Source organism: Trypanosoma melophagium (genome assembly GCF_022059095.1).
Source record: "Trypanosoma melophagium isolate St. Kilda chromosome Unknown ctg30segment0, whole genome shotgun sequence".
NCBI lineage: Eukaryota > Euglenozoa > Kinetoplastea > Trypanosomatida > Trypanosomatidae > Trypanosoma > Trypanosoma melophagium.
This window is the reverse complement of record NW_027125163.1, coordinates 348,614-368,637: the sequence shown is the minus strand read 5'-3', so window position 1 is coordinate 368,637 and position 20,024 is coordinate 348,614. Positions and strand designations below refer to the sequence as shown.

General features: G+C 37.8%; 10 protein-coding genes across 10 annotated transcripts; all 10 read left to right on the top strand.

Moving 5' to 3' along the window:
• Positions 1-993: 993 nt before the first annotated feature.
• LSM04_000740 (RNA recognition motif domain) lies at positions 994-2,382 on the top strand (the record flags this gene model as incomplete). Its single annotated transcript, XM_067333741.1, has 1 exon — positions 994-2,382. One exon carries the CDS (start codon positions 994-996, stop codon positions 2,380-2,382), a length of 1,389 nt encoding a protein of 462 aa, XP_067189386.1.
• Positions 2,383-4,148: 1,766 nt separating this feature from the next.
• Positions 4,149-4,592, top strand: LSM04_008205 (uncharacterized protein; the record flags this gene model as incomplete). Its single annotated transcript, XM_067333740.1, has 1 exon — positions 4,149-4,592. One exon carries the CDS (start codon positions 4,149-4,151, stop codon positions 4,590-4,592), a length of 444 nt encoding a protein of 147 aa, XP_067189527.1.
• Positions 4,593-6,032: 1,440 nt separating this feature from the next.
• Positions 6,033-7,349, top strand: LSM04_002208 (uncharacterized protein; the record flags this gene model as incomplete). Its single annotated transcript, XM_067333738.1, has 1 exon — positions 6,033-7,349. One exon carries the CDS (start codon positions 6,033-6,035, stop codon positions 7,347-7,349), a length of 1,317 nt encoding a protein of 438 aa, XP_067189408.1.
• Positions 7,350-8,030: 681 nt separating this feature from the next.
• On the top strand, positions 8,031-9,443 carry LSM04_004220 (uncharacterized protein; the record flags this gene model as incomplete). The annotated part of the gene is made up of 1 exon (XM_067333737.1): positions 8,031-9,443. The coding sequence occupies one exon, from the start codon at positions 8,031-8,033 to the stop codon at positions 9,441-9,443; it is 1,413 nt and encodes a 470-aa protein (XP_067189455.1).
• Positions 9,444-10,364: 921 nt separating this feature from the next.
• LSM04_005570 (uncharacterized protein) lies at positions 10,365-11,234 on the top strand (the record flags this gene model as incomplete). Its single annotated transcript, XM_067333736.1, has 1 exon — positions 10,365-11,234. One exon carries the CDS (start codon positions 10,365-10,367, stop codon positions 11,232-11,234), a length of 870 nt encoding a protein of 289 aa, XP_067189484.1.
• Positions 11,235-11,867: 633 nt separating this feature from the next.
• On the top strand, positions 11,868-12,515 carry LSM04_002424 (Transmembrane adaptor Erv26; the record flags this gene model as incomplete). The annotated part of the gene is made up of 1 exon (XM_067333735.1): positions 11,868-12,515. One exon carries the CDS (start codon positions 11,868-11,870, stop codon positions 12,513-12,515), a length of 648 nt encoding a protein of 215 aa, XP_067189413.1.
• A 637-nt stretch (positions 12,516-13,152) lies between these two features.
• Positions 13,153-13,785, top strand: LSM04_006666 (Aminotransferase class IV; the record flags this gene model as incomplete). The annotated part of the gene is made up of 2 exons (XM_067333734.1): positions 13,153-13,186; positions 13,274-13,785. 2 exons carry the CDS (start codon positions 13,153-13,155, stop codon positions 13,783-13,785), a joined length of 546 nt encoding a protein of 181 aa, XP_067189505.1.
• Positions 13,786-13,860: 75 nt separating this feature from the next.
• Positions 13,861-14,250, top strand: LSM04_000141 (Aminotransferase class IV; the record flags this gene model as incomplete). Its single annotated transcript, XM_067333733.1, has 1 exon — positions 13,861-14,250. The coding sequence occupies one exon, from the start codon at positions 13,861-13,863 to the stop codon at positions 14,248-14,250; it is 390 nt and encodes a 129-aa protein (XP_067189373.1).
• A 931-nt stretch (positions 14,251-15,181) lies between these two features.
• On the top strand, positions 15,182-15,772 carry LSM04_000150 (GMP phosphodiesterase; the record flags this gene model as incomplete). Its single annotated transcript, XM_067333732.1, has 1 exon — positions 15,182-15,772. The coding sequence occupies one exon, from the start codon at positions 15,182-15,184 to the stop codon at positions 15,770-15,772; it is 591 nt and encodes a 196-aa protein (XP_067189374.1).
• A 2,025-nt stretch (positions 15,773-17,797) lies between these two features.
• On the top strand, positions 17,798-19,630 carry LSM04_003570 (Rab-GTPase-TBC domain; the record flags this gene model as incomplete). Its single annotated transcript, XM_067333731.1, has 1 exon — positions 17,798-19,630. One exon carries the CDS (start codon positions 17,798-17,800, stop codon positions 19,628-19,630), a length of 1,833 nt encoding a protein of 610 aa, XP_067189436.1.
• Positions 19,631-20,024: the final 394 nt, after the last annotated feature.

Genomic DNA, 20,024 nt, shown 5'->3' with positions numbered 1-20,024 from the left:
AAGTGAGTGAGTGAGTGAAAGGTTTATATGTTTCTTACAGAATTCGTGTCATTTTAATTATTGTTTTCCTGGCTGCTCTTGTAATTTCTTTCGTGGTTCATCAGGTGGAGAGTAACAAAAGGGAAAACGGTTTTACGAGCGAGATAATTATAAATGATGTATATATATATATATATATATATATATATATATATATATATATACATATATGTATAATGAGTGATAATGATAATGTATCTGTGATATAGTGAGTAATTAAAATGTGCGTCCGTTAGCCGTCAATTCCAATTGCTTGGAATAAACTATATAATATACATGAACGGTACGGAATGTTCTCTTTTTTAAATGTCTTCTCGGGTGCACGCGTTACTACATCACGCCAATATTTTCATTTGCAGGGTGAGTGAATGCGGGAGGAAGGGAAATACAGAAAAATACCCCACAAAAAAAATATGTATATTTATAAATAAAACATATACTTCTTTGATCAACTTGTAATGTACTGTATGCACTCTATTGCCAATTGCACAAACACACATATAAACTGGTTGCTGCCTTGAATCCTTCCTGATGATGGTATGATTATTGTGATGATGGTGATTAAAATAATAACGACTCCGGACATAAGAGTACCCAGTACGCCGAGACATTCACACATACGCAAAGTCGGAAGTATACGCACGTGTGTGTCTGTTAAGGAAACAAAATAAAAATAAAAATTTTGAAAGGGTCGATCAGTTAGGTGAAAAGAGTAAGAGAGTGAGTACACACGTAAAGGAAAGGAAAATAAATAGCTAAGATAAAAAGGACTATTTAGCAACACAGATAGACGAAAGGAAAAGGGCCGACCGAATCTTTTTTACAAGGATCGATAACAAGAACAACAAAAAAGGACACGCGCGTTCAAGCTGCAATACCGGAAAGTGCGACAGAACCGTTTCCTGGGCAGAACAAGAAAAAAATATATTTATATAAATAAATATATAAAATAAAATGCCATCATACACAATTCGGGTGCGAGGACTCCCGGAAGAAACCAGTGTGGACTCTGTTCGCGACTTCTTTAGCCGCGTAGGCGAAGTGACGGAATGCACAGTAAACTCCACAGTTGCCACGCTCTCCTTCGAGAATGAGGACGACTTCAACGAGGCCCTTAACATGAACGGCATGGAGTTTGAGAATGGCGCCATCCTGGAGGTGTCAAAAGCCACCGAGGCTGATCAACAACAGCAGCAGCAGGAGCCATCAAGCGAAGATCAACAGAAACAAGAAGAGCAACAACAAGATCCCCAAGAGCGGGAGAAGACAAAAAATGGAGGGGAATCTGGAGAAGAGCGCAAGGAGGCGAGTAATGTGAATGCAGGCGAGGCGGGAGACGCCGATGCACGTGATTCCCGCAACCGTTTCCGTGAAGAATTTAAGGTTGCCGTTCGCCATATCCCTGAGAACGCAACGGAGCAGCAGCTGCGTGAGTTATTCGAGCCCCTTGGCACTATCAGCGACTTCTTCCTGGAGCCACGCCGCCGGTACGCGTTTGTGGGATTTGACAACGCCGACTCCGTGGAGTCCGCACTGCAGATGAGTGGTCGGGAGATAAATGGCATGGCGATTGAGGTGGAGCGGAAGCGCAATGGCCCGCGTGAAAACGCTTTGGAGTGTAAAGTTGTGGTCAAGGGTCTCCCGCCAAACACAACGGAAGAAGCGATCCGCAACTTCTTCGCCCCCGCCGGTGAGGCAGTCGATGTGTTTATCCACGAAAAGAAACAATTCGCCTTTGTCGGCTTCCCTGATGAGACGTCGTGTGCGGCCGCCCTGCGCCTCAGCGGCGAGGAGTTGGACGGCACCCGCGTGGAGATCGAGCGCCGCCAGCGCCAGCGCTGCTTCAAGTGCAATAAAGAAGGCCACGTCGCCCTGCAGTGCCGCGCGGTGGATCAAATGTGCCGCAACTGCGGGAGACCCGGACACCTCGCCCGCGACTGTCGCAGCGGCGGCAATCACCACCACCACCACCCGCAGCGCGAATACCGCCCACACCACGGCATGCACCACCACAACTACCACCAACACTACGGGGGAAGCAATAATAATAATAACAGCTTGGGCGACAGGCGGGGACACTACTATGGCGGTGGGGGTCCTAATAATCACAATAACAGTGATCGCCGGGATTATAATAACACTATGGACAGACGGGATGACAGACGCAATGATCGCCGGGATTACTACAACGACCGCCGTCGGGCACGTTCCCGTTCAGACTCGTATGAACGTCATCACCGCAGACGTGGAAGCCGCAGTCGCAGTCGCAGCCCTAAACGCTTCGTTCGTGAGCGTGAACGTGAACGAGACCGCAGCCGCAGCCCACCTCGACGCCGCTACTAGAAAGGAATAAGTAAAAAAAAAAAAGAGGAAACTAAAATGCTCTCTTGTTAAATAATTTCTGTCTTAGAGCTTACGCACATTGTCCGGCTTCCACTGCGTTTGGTTTATTCCAATTTTATTTCAAATTTTTTTTTATCTTGGGAGGAAAGAAGCCATATATATATATATATATTTGGGATAAACAGATACAGGGAGAAAGAGGAAAAGGGAATGAAGGAGAGAGAAATGTATTACATACGTCTAAGAGGATATGTGCGTGTTTTTCTTATTCCCCTTTTTCCTGGAGTGAGCCTTTTTTTGTCTTCATGTGTGATGATGGTGGTGGAGAAAGGAAAAAAAAAATGAGATGAAATGAAGCTTTTAATATGAGGAAAGACAGAAAGAATAAAGGAAAAGAAAAAGGTTTATCTACTTACGTATATCTACGAAAAGGTTTCTCTTGTTAGAAGTGACGTACAATGTGTGTTTGACATGACACCGAAACCTTGTAAATGAAAGCATAGCATTATCAAACCACCAAAACACCGATATGATGGTGTGAGTTGGAGAGAGATAACATTTCCTTACAAACACTATCTTTTCTTCTTCCCCTACGTTTTTTAAGAAATTTTTCCCTGCTCTTTGTTTTTTTTATTTTGTTTCATTTATTCCTCCCAAAACCGTAAAACAGTCTCATCTTTGGAATCGGCACCATTAGTAGTAGTAGTAGTAGTAATACCTACTGGGTTGCACTGTTACTATTCCCACCACCCCTTCCCCTCCTCATTTTTTTATTGTTGTATGCTACATTCGCGAGGGGGAAACAGAAAGAATGGATTGAGTGCAGTAGAGGAAAGAAAAAAAAGAGAGATGAATGGATATCAGAGAACAGATGTATCTAGAGGGGATGTGAATGAGAACAGAGGAAGATAAACAAATAAATAAAGATATAAATAAGGAAATTGGGAGGAAAAAATGAGGTAACAGGCCTAAGAGCAAACGACAAAAAAAGAAGAACAAGTGAAGGGTATATATATATATGTTTATAATTCTGATATTTGTAAATTTCTTACATTCTTATAGCTGTAATTGCGGTTTACGGTATCAGTGTTATCCAGTGGATTACTAAGTAAGAAGGAGACTAAAAGGAATAAAATAATTTCTCTACACCTAACTCTCATTATTTGTCCATGTTTGCTTGTATGTTCGTATAGTATGTATAATTCTTTTCGCCTTTGTATTCGTGTTATGTGGGATATGTACTCACCCATTAAGCACTATGGGTGGGACGATGATGATTGTATTTTTTTTTTATTTTAGGTACAATGAAAGGCGGAGATACATACATACATACAGGTACAATGAGAACGATGGGGACAATAAGGATCAAGGTGACCCAATATTAGGAGGGATAGATGGAACGAAGAGTGGTAACCATATGAAATCATTTAACTACTGAAGAAGGGTATCTTCGGTTCACTGTATTTCTTTTTTTTCTTTTACTTTATTCATTCGACACATGTTTCCTCCCTCTTTTTTATTTCATTTTTATTTTTGTTTTACTACCAACTGGTAAAATTCAGTTAGAAAAAAAAAAAGAAAACAACAAGGTATTACAACTATTTCTTACTACTACTACTACTACTACTACTACTACTAGTACTATTATTATTATTATTATTATTATTATTATTATTATTATTAGGAATTATCAACGCGGAGAACATCGCAAAGCAAAGAGAGAGGATACGTATATATATACATATACATATATATATATATATACAATGTCAGGCAAGGACGGAAAGATCCTGGTATGTGATTTACCTATGATGTACCCAAAGGATATGCTGCGGTTTGAGCGGGAGGGCGGTGTGTGGGGCGAACAGTGGCGGGTGCGGCGCAAACAACTCTCCACCGCCTTAACCGTCTCCGCCCTCTCCACACTTCTCGGCTCCTACTACGTCGTTTCCCGCCGGAATACCGGCTTTGTGCTATTCAGCACCTTTTCTGGTTTCTCTGTTTTGGGCTTCTGCGTTGGTGGGGCCCTCGCCCCGCTGATTTATCCGAATGTGGCGAATAATAAAGAAACATCGATGATGCGGCGGGTGTGGTGGGCGAAGGAGTGTGCGCAGCATTGGGACTACTCGCAGGTGCGGGAGGGGACATGGCATGCACAGTACCCACACGCCCAACTGCCGCAGGGAAAGAAACGTACAGAGGAGGCGTAAAGGATTAATGGTATGGATGATAATTAATGATATTGATATTGATGAAAAGACTGAGAAAGACTGTGTGTTTATGTGAGTGGAAATTAAGTGAAGATGAATAGTGGAAGTGCAGACTGAGGGGTTGTGCGGGGGTGAGTCTGCTCAGATGAGATTATATATATATATATATATATATATATATATATATATATATATATATATATATGTGGGTTTGTTTATTTTTGTGTCGGTGTGTGAGAATATCTGATGATTTAGCGTTCGATTCATTAGAGGAAACATTAGTAAGAAAGGGGGAAAATAAAAAATAAAAGAAATATTATTTGGGGGAAAGAGAAAAAAAAGAAAGGAAAACCATTGGGGGAGAAACACTTACACGGTATATTTCTGAACTAGGTAGGGTACATGCCCCTTCTTCTTTAAGAAAAAGAGAAAAAAAAAGAAAAAAAAAAGCAAAAAAAAATCAATTCGTTTCTTTTCTTTTTTTTTATCTGTTTTTTTTTTTGGCATCTCTGTATATATATATATATCTTAATGTACGTGAGGTTTTCACCCCACACACTCTCTCACTGTCTTCCTGTTATGTGTGTGTGTGTTAACATGGCTGTTTATATGGCTGTACCTGTATTCAGCAATTGTTCACAGGGTGAGGTGTACATATCAGGAAACCAGAATAGAAGTGAATGAAATGTATAGGAGGGAAGAATAACAAAGAAAAAACAAATAGAACAATTTCAAAAAGGGAAGAAGAAGAACAAAAAAAAAGAGTGATGTTAAGAGAAGAAAATAAAGAAAGAGTATACAGAAGTATCTCTTTTTTTTTCTAAGTCTTTTTTTTAGTTTTTTTTTTTTCTGGATCCCCGCGTAAATTGTAGCCCATTTCAATTTTTTTTTGTGCGATGACTTTTTTTTGTTTTCTCTCTTCTTGATGCATTTTGGCTTTGCGAGATAAAAACAACAACAGCAAAAAAAAAAGGATGATAGCACCCAAAATTGCATATTGGGGTGTGTTTTTTTTTCTCATTCATTCACTTACTGACTTACTTTCCTTATCTATCTATCTATATCTCCCTTTGTCTGTTTTTTTTTCTGTGTGTGAGTATATATATATATATATATATATATATGTTGGGTTAATGGATGTTGCCTGGTGATATGAATAGAAGATTCTTTCCCACTTTTCTTCCTTCTATCTATATTTCACCTTTTTTGCTCTAATCGTTGTGATATGGCTGTTATTATTATTATTATTATTATTATTATTATTATTATGTCATGATTTTCATTGTTATTATTATTAGCATTGTTTTTTCTTTCGTGGACATTTTGGGCTTTTTTTTTCTTTGCTTTTTGTTTTGTTTTGTGGCATCATGTGATTCTTCTTTTCTTTTTTCCTATTTTTATCCACTCCAATGTATTTATTTTAGACATATCTGTGTAAAAATGCATCCATATCCTCGTACCTTTTTGCAGATAGCCCAAGAAAGGCAACAAAGAGAGAAACGAATAGAAACGAATCCCCCACGTCCTTCTATCCATAGGAGTCCACATCACTCTTCTCATACTTCTTCTTCTAATACTACTACTACTAATGCGATATCCATATTGCCATTATCTACATTAGAAGAAGATAAAGAGGAAAAAGAAGAAGAATTGCAATTAACATCGCAGTTAAAAGTACAACTCTATCGCATCTACACAAGTGTATCACGACAACGGGAGTGGTTTGCACTACACGAAGCAAACGCTATGCTTCTCGCAGAGGCGGCAGAGAAACTGCGGGAGCGTTTTTTTCCACACGAAGAGAAGATATTAACAGCGATTGAACAGAAACGCCGAACAATGACGGGTATAATTAAGAATACTTCATCCAAGTGTTCCACATCGTATATCAATACAGAGGCGAGTGAGGAAAATATATCGGCAGAAGAAACAATAAGAAGAAGAATAGAATCAACAGAAAGATCCACAAGAGGAATAGCATTAGTGGGGAAAGAGTCTACAGATACGGCAGCATTCCATTCATTGGAGTCGTGCTGCCCACTAGTTCCACACAATAATAATAATAATAATAATAATAATAATAATATGTATGCTCTATCCCAATCTATGGATTCCGTGCAATATTCAACCACAATCCCAGCCACAAATGCAGCAACTGTAATTATTCGCCGTGTAGTACCGGAGTATCTCATTCAACTCACACCTATTTGGATCCACGAGCGTCTGGGTGGTGGAAGTCATGCGAATAAAACATTTATCGCCGTGGAAGAGGCCACCACTGCACTTATGGCTCTATTGCCCCCATTACTTCGGGCCCTCAGTGGTATTGTTCATGCAGCTTATGATGATATAAATAATAATAATAATAATAATAATAATAATAATAATAATAATAATAATAATAATACAGATGGTAGGGCAGTTGTCTTTGCTGCTCTCTCTGCCGTTGCTAGACATCTCTTCTATCTGCTGCATGAGACGTTGTGTTGTCTTTCACTATGGACAATACCACCGCAACTGAACAGTGCAGATCGTATGGAAGTAACGGGAATTCTCACAGAACTGTTAGACACACGAGGGTACAGTGTGGTTATACTGCGGCAGCTTCTCTGCGGTGATGCTAGTGAGAGTAATAATAATAGTAATAATCACTCTGCTCATGAAAATACACAAACAACAACACCTCTGCCTCTCTCTGTTGTTGGTGAAGCATTTGACTACTTGGTCATTCAATACTTGGGAATACGTATGGGTTAATGATGCATAAAGAGATGTAGAGAAGAGATTTCTCTCAATATGAATACTATTTTTCTTTTTTGTTTATTTATTTATGTTATTGCCTTTTGAGAGGGAGTTCCTTTTCTTTTTATGTTTTACGTTTTTTTTATTTTTTGAGTTTCTTGGGTTTATTATTATGGTTTCTATTGTTTTTATTCCCTTCGTTTCACCATAACACTCCAGATATTTGGATATATATATATATATATATTTCTATATGTGGTTTTTACAGAATGATCATAACAGAAATAACACACCATAGAAATGAGATAAAAACAAAGAAATAATCTTAGAGGTCTATCACCGTTGGAAGTGGGTATATATATATATATATATATATATCCCCTTTTTTCTATTTTCTCTGTATATTCTCATATGTATATTTTATTGTGCTTCTTTATTTCTTTCTTTTTGTATTTATTAGTATAGCTGTACGCCCCCTCCCCCTCTAACACCCCACCACTACCAATACCAGCACTATCAGCTCAAGTACTGTAAGCGCTTCTCTGTTTGTGTAGATCAGACGGTTGGGTGTGGTAGTGGTATTTGTGGTGGGGCGGGCAAAAAAAAAAAGGGAAAGAAAAAGGGTCCGGAACAGAAAAAAACAAAAGACAAATAGACAATAATAACGACGTAGGTGTTATTTATTTTCTATTAACCATGGCGTCGAATAGCGGTATGGGTTGTCATGAACCATCAACATCGGTGCATGATATTAGCACAGTTAATGAGAATCTATCAATGTTTGAGCCTATACTACCTACAGTAATTCCATCTCAATTACTAATTCAACATCGTCTTGGATTTAGTACGGTACGCCTTAATGAAGTGCAAAGATCCAATAGAGTAGAGGCTGAAACTTTGGCATTATACAAACAGTTAAAGTATAATAATGTAAACATATTTTACCGCTTTATTACATTTATTCTCTGCTTACTTGTACCATCTGTCTTTTGTCACACCCTTGGTGTTGGTACAACGGAGTGGTTTGTAATGCAGTATCAAGTTCATCACCGTTCACTTGGACTTTTCTTTGCCTGTCGTGAGGGATTGGCGGGTATTTGTATTGAACTTGCTAGTTCCAATTACCCCCGTGTTATACGGGATAGAATTACTCATGATGTGGTCTGCGAGGTATCGGAATCTTTTGTACAACGATACATTGGGGCAATGTGGTTTCTTGGAATTGTGCAATTTATATTTAGTATTGGGGCGCTTATTGTCATTCTACGCATGACGTGTCGTCCAACACGTTCGCGAAGTTCACTTGTGGCGTTGTGTTTTCTCGCCGCCACAATACCGTGTGGTATTACGAATTGTGTATTGTTTTACTTCTACACCCGCTGTGATCGGGAGGAGTGCAATGCACTGCACTACAGAGCCCCTGTCTGCCGAGTGCGCTACAGCTGGGGATATAATCTTTACATTGCGGCTATTTGTCTGGATTTTTGTGCGTGTATTACGACACTGTGTTTGTATTCGTATCTACAATCTATATATAATTACGCGGCACGATTGTTGGTGGAGCAGCGGGCACAAAATCGTGGAGAGGGGAGTAGGGATGCTGTTCGTGCAGAGAATAGTATGATTCCACCAGCAGCAACAGCTCCCACATTTGAAACGTATCATCATCATAATCGTACTTATACAAATACTATTAATACGAATACTATTAATACTAATACTAATACTAATAATAATAATAATACTAATAATAATAATAGTAATAATAATAATGATAATAATAATAACAATAATAATGATAATGATAATAATGGTCATAGCAACAAACGAAATCCTGCATTTCACCGTCTGCTGCGCATGGTACGTGGAGATATGGGGAGTCCGGCATATCTTACCGCGGTGGAGCTTGGTGTTCAGATAGAAGGCGCTGGTGATTGGCTTTACGATGATAAGAGTGATTTGTTCTATAGTCCCACACTTGATATGTTTTGGGATCCACTCACGCATGATTACTACAGCTGTGCATTGCGGAGTTGGCAGGTGACTGTGGAGGGACTCCCGGGACTGCGGAGTGCGAGGGGAGAGGTGAATATGGGGAGAAGGTGGTGAAGATACGGAACGAATGTTATATGCATTATAGGCATATGGATAAATACATATTCATATTAAAAGGGAAATATATACGTTATATATATATGTATATGTTGCTACACAGTAACAGGTGATGTTTATATTTGTGTATGTATGTATGTGAGAGAGAGAGAGAGAGAGAAAAGAGAGGGAGAGGTATCTAGGATGAGAAGAAAGAGGAATAAATAAATAAATATATAAATATAAATATAAATATATAGATATATGAGAGAAAGAAGACCAGATAGATGCCTGAATAGAGGAAAAAAAGAAACAAACGAAAAGGGTGTATGTATCTTTGTTTGTGTGTGTGTGTGGGAAGAGCAGAGAAGTTTTTTTTTTTTTCCCTTCTTTGGTGAAAAGCGCTGGTGTTTTTATTCCTATTCTCTTTCCATTCTTCCTTCCTTTCTTTTATTTTATCCCTGATAGATTCAATAGCACTGGATAAGACATTTTCTTTTTTTTTCTTCAATTTCCTCTTATTGTTATGAGTTCGTGCTCATACAATATTATTTGAGGTTCATTCTCTTCGTTTGCATGTTAAAAATTTTTTCCCTTACCTTCTTAATTGCATGTTCGCTTCGTTTTGTCTAATTGTACCTTTCATGACTCTGTGTATGTGTGTGTTTTTGTATATATTTGTGTGTATTTGTGCGTTTATATCTCTTCCTCTATTGGGATTGGTTTGAACTGAACGATACGAACAACAAAAAGAAAAACGAAAAGAATTCTATGAAAACAAAGGCGAACTATAACATTTAGATAAACTGTCATTTATATAAATATAGACACTATCCACTCACTAATTCACTCTTTTACTTTCATTTACTTTACTTTATTTCTTTTATTTATTTCTAGCTCTTATGTGTAAGTGACTTTCTTTGTTTGAGCTGAAGAACAATGACCAAGCAAGTTAAACGAGTAGTATCATCAAAGCGAGGGAGCAAAAAGAACAAATACGGTACTATCAACAATAAAAAACTCTCCTCTTTATTCCCACCAACACCACCGCCTTTTCTCTGTGTTAGTCGCGGTTATATGTATGATCCCGAACCCACAATAATTGATGTTTCTGTGACTGTCCCTCTACAACAACTGCAGAACCGCGCCGCCGTGCATGATATAGTCTTACGATCTACTTTACACCGTCTACATCCCGCCCCTTCTTCTTCGTTTTCATCATCTTCCACTACTACAAATGCGGAGTCCACCACAACGCATACACCAACGGATATTACCCACCGCACATTAGTGCATGTGGAGTCTATTACGATTCATGCCGATTCGGCTAGACAGATCAGTCATACAGGCGATGTACGACTACGGGCGACTGTTGAAGCCGTTTTGGCCCGTGTGGTCCATGGACTCTTCGCTGGAGTTGCCGAATCCAGTTTGTACACAGACACCATGTTGGTTCGAGTCCGCAGTGAAATGCCTCCTAGTACTAGTACTAGTCATGATGATATGAATACTCATCACAATAATAATAATAATAATAATAATAATAATAATAATAATAATAATAATAATAATAATAATAATAATAATAATAATAATAATAATATGGATGCTACTTCTCTGCTTATTACGGCACGATGTTTGGAGGATGAACCGGTTGTGGCTGGACAGGCGGTGCTGTTGGTATCAGAGCCCGGCACACTGCGATGTCTCGCCATTCGTCCACCACGTGTGGCGCCTGGTCCATTTAAACTAAACATTGAAGATGGACTGGCGGAGATTGAGGCGGATTGGCCATTAAAGGGGAAATGACCTTGCGTTGAGGAAGGGAAAGAGGTACAACAGGGAGCTATAAGAACACATGCATCAAAAACAGCAACAACAACAACAACAACAACAGAAAAAGAAATCGAAACAGAAGCAAAAACAAACGCAGGAGTGAATAGGAAGGAAAGTGATGGAGAGGTTGTGGAGGTGGAGTTTTGACATTGTTGTTGATGGTTAAGGACTGAAAATAGAGGTGTGCCTGTTAAACGATTAAGAAGATAATACAATCTATTTTTTCTTTTTATTATTGACATAACGAAAAGAGTTGTTATGTATCGTTTCTTCTTTTGCGCTTCTGCTTCTTCTTAGAATAATAGGAATGTTCATCTTCTATTCCTTTTTTCTCTTCTTCTCTTTTCCTTTGCATATCCGATATAAGAAAGAAAGAAAATAATCATCACTTTTCTTCTAGAGAAAGTTTGGGGTACTCTTTTGTTTATTTGTTTTACTTTTTTTTTTTTTACGGGTCTGTTAGTGACTGAGTAACTGAGTGTATCTCTGTGTGTACGAAGACAAAGTATCAGAAAAGGAAAAGGAAATAAATTATATAGTATTCACCAATTGGGGGACTCGTCTCTCATACAAATCATTGGAGCCAGGAATAAAAAAAAAATAAAGATGGGTCACAATTATGAATACTATTCAGATATCTATAACAGTGTACCTTATATGCGTTATGGACCCTTTGAAATTACTACTTTTCTCATGTCATGTTTCATCGGTGTAGCAATTCTGTTTAGTTTTGCTTGTGCAATTGGGTATCTTGCTGATCTTGCTGAGGAATTCCCTACACGAACGAGGAAAATTCTTCATACCATGATACTCTTTGCTTTAGCAATACATACGTTTATTCTTATCTTAGATCGTCTAAGCTGGTGGCGGTCACTGGTGAGTATTATAACAAATCTACTGTATTTACGAATTTTGGCTAATTTCCCACGCATTCCATCTACTCAACCCTTTGCCATTGCAGCTATTGTGGCACTACTGCTGGAGATGCTTTCGTGGTATACCTTCTTTGCCCTTTACTCGAATGTGAATATGTCGATTGGAGTTTCAAGAATTATCTCATTTGTTACTTTTATTTTACTCGTGCCGATTGGTTTTCTGGTCACATTAGAGGTGGAGCCAGTCATACTGCCCGGTAGTGGTATTAGCGACCGAACACCATCCTCCTCACCGCATCACGCTGATCTTTCTTCAGATGGGCGAAAGGTGACAGTGTTTAAGGCGCTAAAGAGTTGGTTCATGATATCAAGAGAATAAAAGGAGTGAAGAGGAAAAAAAATTATAAAATGAGAAAAAAAAGCAGAAATTTTCTGTGTATCTGTATCTGTATTGCACCTGCGATGTGATGTGGTGTGGAAGGTTTTTTATTTTTGCTGTCGGTGGATTTTTCTACTGTGGTGCAATGGGGGAATATGTACGGTGTCTACACGGAAGCTGAGAGAGGGGGTCGTATTCTGCTCAGCCGCAAGATGAATAGGATACATTATTTTGTAAGAAATGATGAATAGATCCATATAAAGTTAATACAAAGAGGAAAGAAAGTACAGAAAAGAAAAATTGTATTCATGAGCGAAGAAAACAAAAAAGAAAAGAAAAAGGAAGTTGTGAATGGGTGGAAGTGTTTCAGCGTATGCCTCATACTATTACAGTTGTATGATGTGTACATCAACTTTAACGGTGTGTTTTAAAAGGCAATACTATGTTTTTTTTTTATTATTTCCTTCTCTATTTATTTATATTTCTATTATCATTATGTACAATGTGTTTTTTGTCTTTTCTTCTTTATGATACGCAAGCAAGAAAACATATCTTAAACAAGAAAAAGAAAAAAAAAAAACGTAGGTAAAAGGAAAAAAAAAAACGAAAAGAAAGTAAGAAAGAATACAGCATTACAATGTCTTTCAAAGCCAATCAACTTGTAATTAACCGTGTGGCAAACCCACTACCACTCCCTTCACTTAAAGGCGTTTGATTCGGTACCATCTTTACACCACATATGGTGCAGATTGTTACAGAGTCTAGCACACAGTGGGGAGCACCCAAAATTGTTCCTTTCCAAAACTTCTCCATGGCACCACAAACCGCATGTCTTCACTATGGTTTACAGTGCTTTGAAGGAATGAAAGCCTACCGTGATGCCGCCGCTCAGGTTAGACTGTTTCGCCCGGAACGCAATTGTGAGCGTATGCTGGCAAGTATGCGACGTCTTTGTTTCCCCGATTTCGACCCCAAAGAACTCCTAAAGGTGTTGGAGGAGTTTGTAAGGGTGGAAAAGGAATATGTACCTGCAGAGCGTGGTTACTCCCTGTATTTGCGACCCGCGGCAATTGGCACAGACGAGCTTCTCTCCGTCTCTTGCCCAACCTCCGCCATGTTGTTTGTTATCGCCTCTCCTGTTGGCCCGTATTATCCATCCGGCATGAAACCCGTCAAATTACTCGTGGAGGAAAAACGTCGACGGGCGTGGCCGGGCGGAACCGGAGATGTTAAACTCGGTGCAAACTACGCAGCCCCAATGCTCGCCTAACGAGAGGCAGCCGCCCGTGGCTATCAACAAGTTTTGTGGCTTGGCTCAAAGGATGAGGTGCAGGAAGTGGGGGCGATGAACTTTTTCTGTTTATGGCGACCCAATGCGAATACTGAAGAAACAGAACTCATCACCGCCCCACTCGACGGCACAGTTCTGCCAGGCATCACACGTGATTCCATTCTCACGCTCGCACGGCAGTGGGGCGAAGTGAAAGTCTCGGAGCGGGTCTTTACAATTCACGAGTTAATCACCGCCCTGCAGGAAAAGCGAGTGCTGGAGTGTTTTGGCTGCGGCACGGCGGCAATCGTCACTCCGGTGGAGGGACTGCATTACAGTAATGTGGATTATAAAGTGCCGTGTCCAGAGGCGGGAAATTCACTCACGCATCGTATACTGAATGCGATTATGGATATTCAGTATGGGGTTGTCAAGCATGAGTGGTCGCATGTGGTGACACACTAGACACACATGGGGAGAGAAGAGGGAAAAGAAAACGAATATGAGGGAAGGAGATATGGGGATTGTTAAAACTTTACATTGTTGTTCTATTGAGATCGAAAGTGGGAAGGAGCTTGGGAAGTGATAAAGAAAGGAAGAAAAAAAAACGAAAGGAATTAGGTATAGAAAAGGGGAATATTTGCATTAAAATACCATGCTGGGAATATGATAATATTAGCAAAAGGGAGGGTACTGGGATACATGTTTTTTTTTTAATTATATGTCAAGAACTCCTGCATTTTTTTAAAATATTTTTGAGAAAGATAAGAGAAATAAAACTACAAAATTGGATCCACGTGCGCTTGCTTTTTTTTTGTCTCCTTCTTATTCTCCTTTCGCCTCTTTTTTTTTAAATAAATAAATAAATAAATAAATAAATAAATAAATAAATAAATAAATAAATATATATATATATATATATATGTATAAATATATATGCATTTATGTTAGTTTTTGTTTTTTTTTCTCTCTATATCTATTCTTTATATATATACATATATTTAATGTGTACGAAAAAAAGTAAAAGTAAAAATAAAAAAAATACCAAAACCAAACTAAAACAATCCAAAAAGGCATTAAACCCAACTTCCAAGAAGGAATCCACTGTAAGCTCAACACATACACATACACAACCATCACAAACAAAGAAAAATATAGAAAAAAAAGGAAGAGGGAAACAACAGCAAAAAAGGTAAACATTCAAACAAAAACAACAAGAAGAAGGTGTAAAGCAAACAAAGAAAAAGAAAAAAAGAATACAACAGAGTTACATTGACAAAAAGTTAAGTAAGAAGGAAAAAGAAAAGAAAGGAAACAAACAATTAAAAAAAAGCCCCACTAATATTTATATTTTTCAAACTTCAATCAGAATCACTCCGTCATATATATATAAACGATGACAGGAGGCGTTTCCATCACCCCAGAGCAGGTGCTGCAGTTCACAGGACCCACCGACGACTTTCTCTGCCCAATTACAGCCAACACATATAATATTGAGTTCTACCGCTTTACGATCAGTGATGCGGAATCACATAAAGTTCTCTTTGATGTGGAGCGGAGTGCGGAGGATTGTGAGCCGATGGAGAATATTGCCCGGCTGCCATTAGAGTTGCAGCGGTCGATGCGCACCATTAACTACCGTTTTCCACCATCCATGTTATACCGAAAGAGCATCAGTGCAAAGTTGGTGTTTGGTATTAACGGCGATACGCCGGTGCCGAATTTCCGTATGATTGAACGGCATTACTTCCGTAATACACTTATTAAATCGTTTGATTTTAACTTTGGTTTTTGTATTCCACGTTCCACCAATACATGGGAGTCTATTTATGATATGCCGGAGTTAACAGAGGAGTGGAAACAGGCCATTGTGCAGGGGGCGAATGAGACAGTGAGTGACAGTTTCTACTTTGTGGATGGGAAACTGGTGATGCATAATAAGGCGTCGTATGCGTATGATGCACCGGAGATAAGTTACGAGATGTGATCACGCAAGAAGTATACATTACACACCGTGTTTGCACAGTTTATATATATATTACTGTGGGAATTAATTCTTTTCAACACGAACACACACACACACAAAGATACACATATATATGTATATATATATATACTCACGTACTAATCACAGAGTCGAACACGGGCCCTTTGATCACATGGAGAAGACGTGGAGTAAACGTGTCGATGCGAGAGATGGTAGAAAAAGGAGTAACAATAACAACAACAACAACAACACTAGAAGGAAAATGTGCAAGTAAATCTATTACTTATTATTTATCATTTTTTATCTTTATCTATAGTGGAACTGTTAACTAGCATTCGCAATTTAAAGTAGTGCTGATATTAAGATTTGAAGGATGAAAAAAGAAGTCGAGAGAAATAACACACATGCGTATATATATATATATATATATATATATATATATATACGTATACGTATGTGTAATTATGTGTGTACCTATATAATACATTATATTGTATTTTGCTTCTAGGGAGGATTCTCACGGGAAGAGAAAGAAAATGCTTCCCCTTCACAAACGAAAAAAAAAAGAAGAGATATATGATGATACAGGAGAGGATACTGGTGAAATAAATATAAGTATAGAAGAACAGAAACTATCCACCAGAATAAGAGCGAAAGGAAAGGAAAAAAAAAATAGGGATGTACACTTGGGAAATATAATAATAAAGAAGATTCCCCTTTATCCCTTCTCCTTTTCTGTATGGTTGTTTAAGGCATATATATATATATATATATATCTTTATGAGAAGGAGGGAGTATGTGCGAGTCTTTGTGTGTTCACAGTGTTGGATATTAGTATATTTTTTTCTCTTTCTTTCAACGTACTTTTTATTATTATTTCATTCAGGTCTCCTTTGCGAATCAGGTTTTTTTTTCTTTTGCTTATTATTATTATTATTATTATTATTATTATTATTATTATTATTATTATTATTATTATTATTATTATTATTATTATTATTATTATTATTATTATTATTATTATTATTATTATTATTATTATTATTATTGTTATTATTTCATTCAAGTCTCTACCTTGCTGTCTTTGTAGGAGTCCACATACTCCAGTGAATGGAGGTTCGTTTTTCTCTCTTTCTCTCTGTGTATGTATGTATGTATATGTGTTTTTGTGTGTAGGGGATTGGTGTGAGTTGAATTTTGTGTAAGAAACAGAGGAGAGATCATCATCACTGTTTAGAATGAATAATTGAACGGCAGAAAAAGAAAAAAGAAAAGAAAAAAAAGAGTAATTGACTAGACGTGCAGAGCAACTTTATAAGGAAGAATAAAACTGAGTTCTTTTTTACTTGGATGCTTTTATGTATTCATGTATTTCGCTGGACGTATATATATATATATATATATATATATATGTCTATATGTGTGTTTATGTATGTGTGTGTGTCTTTCTGCTTATTTTTTCTACACGTCCGTATCTTGCTTAAGCACTGTATTTCTCTATTTATTACACCCTTTTATAAATTATTATTGCTGCATTTGTTTTTCTTGTGTTTTTTTCTTTTGCTTTTCTTTTTTTCTTCAGTATATTGCCCTTTTATTATTACGTGTGTCCCGATATAATGGTCACTGTTTTCTTCATCGGCTCTATTACCAATAAAAAGATCTTTCTTTGATTTCTTTTACTATATTCCCTATTTTGAGGAGTTCTAATTGTATGATTTTCTTTTCTTTTCTTTTTCTTTTTCTTTATTATTATTATTATTATTATTATTATTATTATTATTATTATTATTATTATTATTATTATTATTTATTATTATTTCTATTCACTCTTACAAGGGGCAGTACGAACAGTAGCACGGAGAGAGGGAAGTGGGCTACTGTACTGTACTGTAAATAAAAAAAAACAAATATATAAATATAAATATTTATATATTGACAGCTTTATTGGAAAAAAAAAAACACCAAGTTCCATATTCCAGAATCAACCAAAAGAAAGAAAGAACAAAAGCAAAGAAAAAAAATATGATTGAAGGTAAAGCTGAAGAAGGAAGAGGAGGAGAGTCCTCACGTGATTATATACATCATACGGCCAGAGTATTAAAAGGACCTGGTATTGCCGTTCGGGCCCCACCAGGCACAAACTACCGTGTCTATGGTCTAGTGGTTATATCGAGTGAAAGTCATGCGAATAGTGCCAATTGTAAAGAAACACACACCGTCTATGTTTCCCTTCCCGATGCGGCGGAAACAACGATAGCAGGAAATACATTATCCCCCAACACAACAGATCTTCTTATTAGTGCTGGCGGTCTTTCCACAGTGGATGACATACGAACCGTGCGGGAGTATGATCGTATGGTGAACAGTATCTTAACACTACCATTAGGGGATTCCTTAGAGGAACGTAATAGTGTTCGTGGATATACGTGGAGTGGAACGGTGCCGTTTCATCTACGGCCTTTTCTATGGCGATTACTCTGTGGACATATTCCCTGCGCCCCGGCCTCTCTCTCCCGTCAGCAGGCGGAACTGCGACGTAAACGAGAGGAGTATGATAACTTTGTGGCCAAGTACTATAAGATTAGTATTACAGACTTTATGCAGACAAGCACAGTACAAAGCGGAGGAGGAGGAAGAGGAAGTCTCTCTCGTTCTCAGGAACGAGAACAGGAGGAAATGTTGGTATCAAAACAATTTAGTCATACAAATATGAATATGAATATGAATAGTAGTACTAGTGGTAATACGGCTACTAATACTAGTACTAGAAGTGGTGGTTTATCATCAACAGCAGCAGAGGAAGAATCATCAAAAACAGCAAGACGAAAAAAAATGATGATGATGATAACTCCAGATGAACAGGCTATTCTTTCACAGATTGCGTTAGATCTTCCACGTCACTCACATGCCTTATTTCATCATACAGAGACGGCCTCAGCTCTTGCACGTTGTTTATTTCTTTGGTCGCGACGGTTCCCTGCGGTGGGTTATGTGCAGGGTATTGATGATATCATGGTTGTTTTCTTCTTTGTCTTTCTTAGTGGAGCAATTAATGAACGAAATATTCAACTTAGACGAAACGAACGGGATCACAACAAGGATAGCGCAGCAGATGGAAACACCAGCAAAGAGGATAGCAGCAGTAGGAGTGGCAATAATAATAATAATAATAATAATAATAATAATAATAATAATAATAATAATAATAATAATAATAATAATAAGGGAAAAGAAAATCAGTGGATATCAGCTAGTGTGGTTTTCACACGTGATGTGAATGAATTAGATGTGGCGTTACAACACCTTTCAGAAGATTTATTTCGTGCTGCTGAAGCGGACACATACTTTTGCGGTGGCTTTTTCCTCTCATGGTTACAAGATAACTTTGTTCAGGGACAATCTGGTATTATACGTAGTATTTCCCTAGTAGAAAAGGTATTGGAAAAGTCAGATCCCGATATACTTACTTCCATCACCTCACAGGGTATTACACTGGTGGATTGCTGTTTTCAGTGGGTTCACTGTCTACTCGCACGGGAATTTCCACTAGAGATGATTGTTTTATTGTGGGAGAAGTACTTGGCAATGGGGAATAGTGAGACCGTAATAGACTTTCACGCCTACGTCTGCGCAGCGTTTTTAATGCAGTTACGTGATAAATTGTTAGGAAAGTCTGTAGATGTGGTGATTCAGTTATTGAAAGATCCACTAGGTGTACGTGTGAAACAAAAAGAACAACAACAACAACAATTAGCGGGTGGAAATGATGGTGTGTATGATCGCCGTTGGCTTGAAGGACTTATTTCAATAGCATCGCAACTATTTCGCAAATACCCTATAACTTCACTAACTTGAAGAAAAAACAAAGAAAAAAGGAAGAAAAGTTGTATATTGGAACAAAAGACGAAAAGCAGGGTTTGAAAACAAAGACAGCAACACCATGGAGTAAATAAAAAAAAAGATTATCTTGTCTTTTTTTTTCATTGCATTATTGCTTATTTATTTTCCTCTCCTTCACCATTTATCTTTGAGCTTGTATTCATATATATTTTTATTTTATTTATATAAAATTGTGAAGTATGTCTTTACATATTTTTGGAATCAAGTAGACGGAAGGAGTTTGAGAAGAAAAAAAATGTACCTGTCTCTATTTAGTTGTCCCAAATGCATGTTCCTTGTCATTCCTGTATCTTAATTCTTTTATTATTATTATTATTATTATTATTATTATTATTATTATTATTATTAT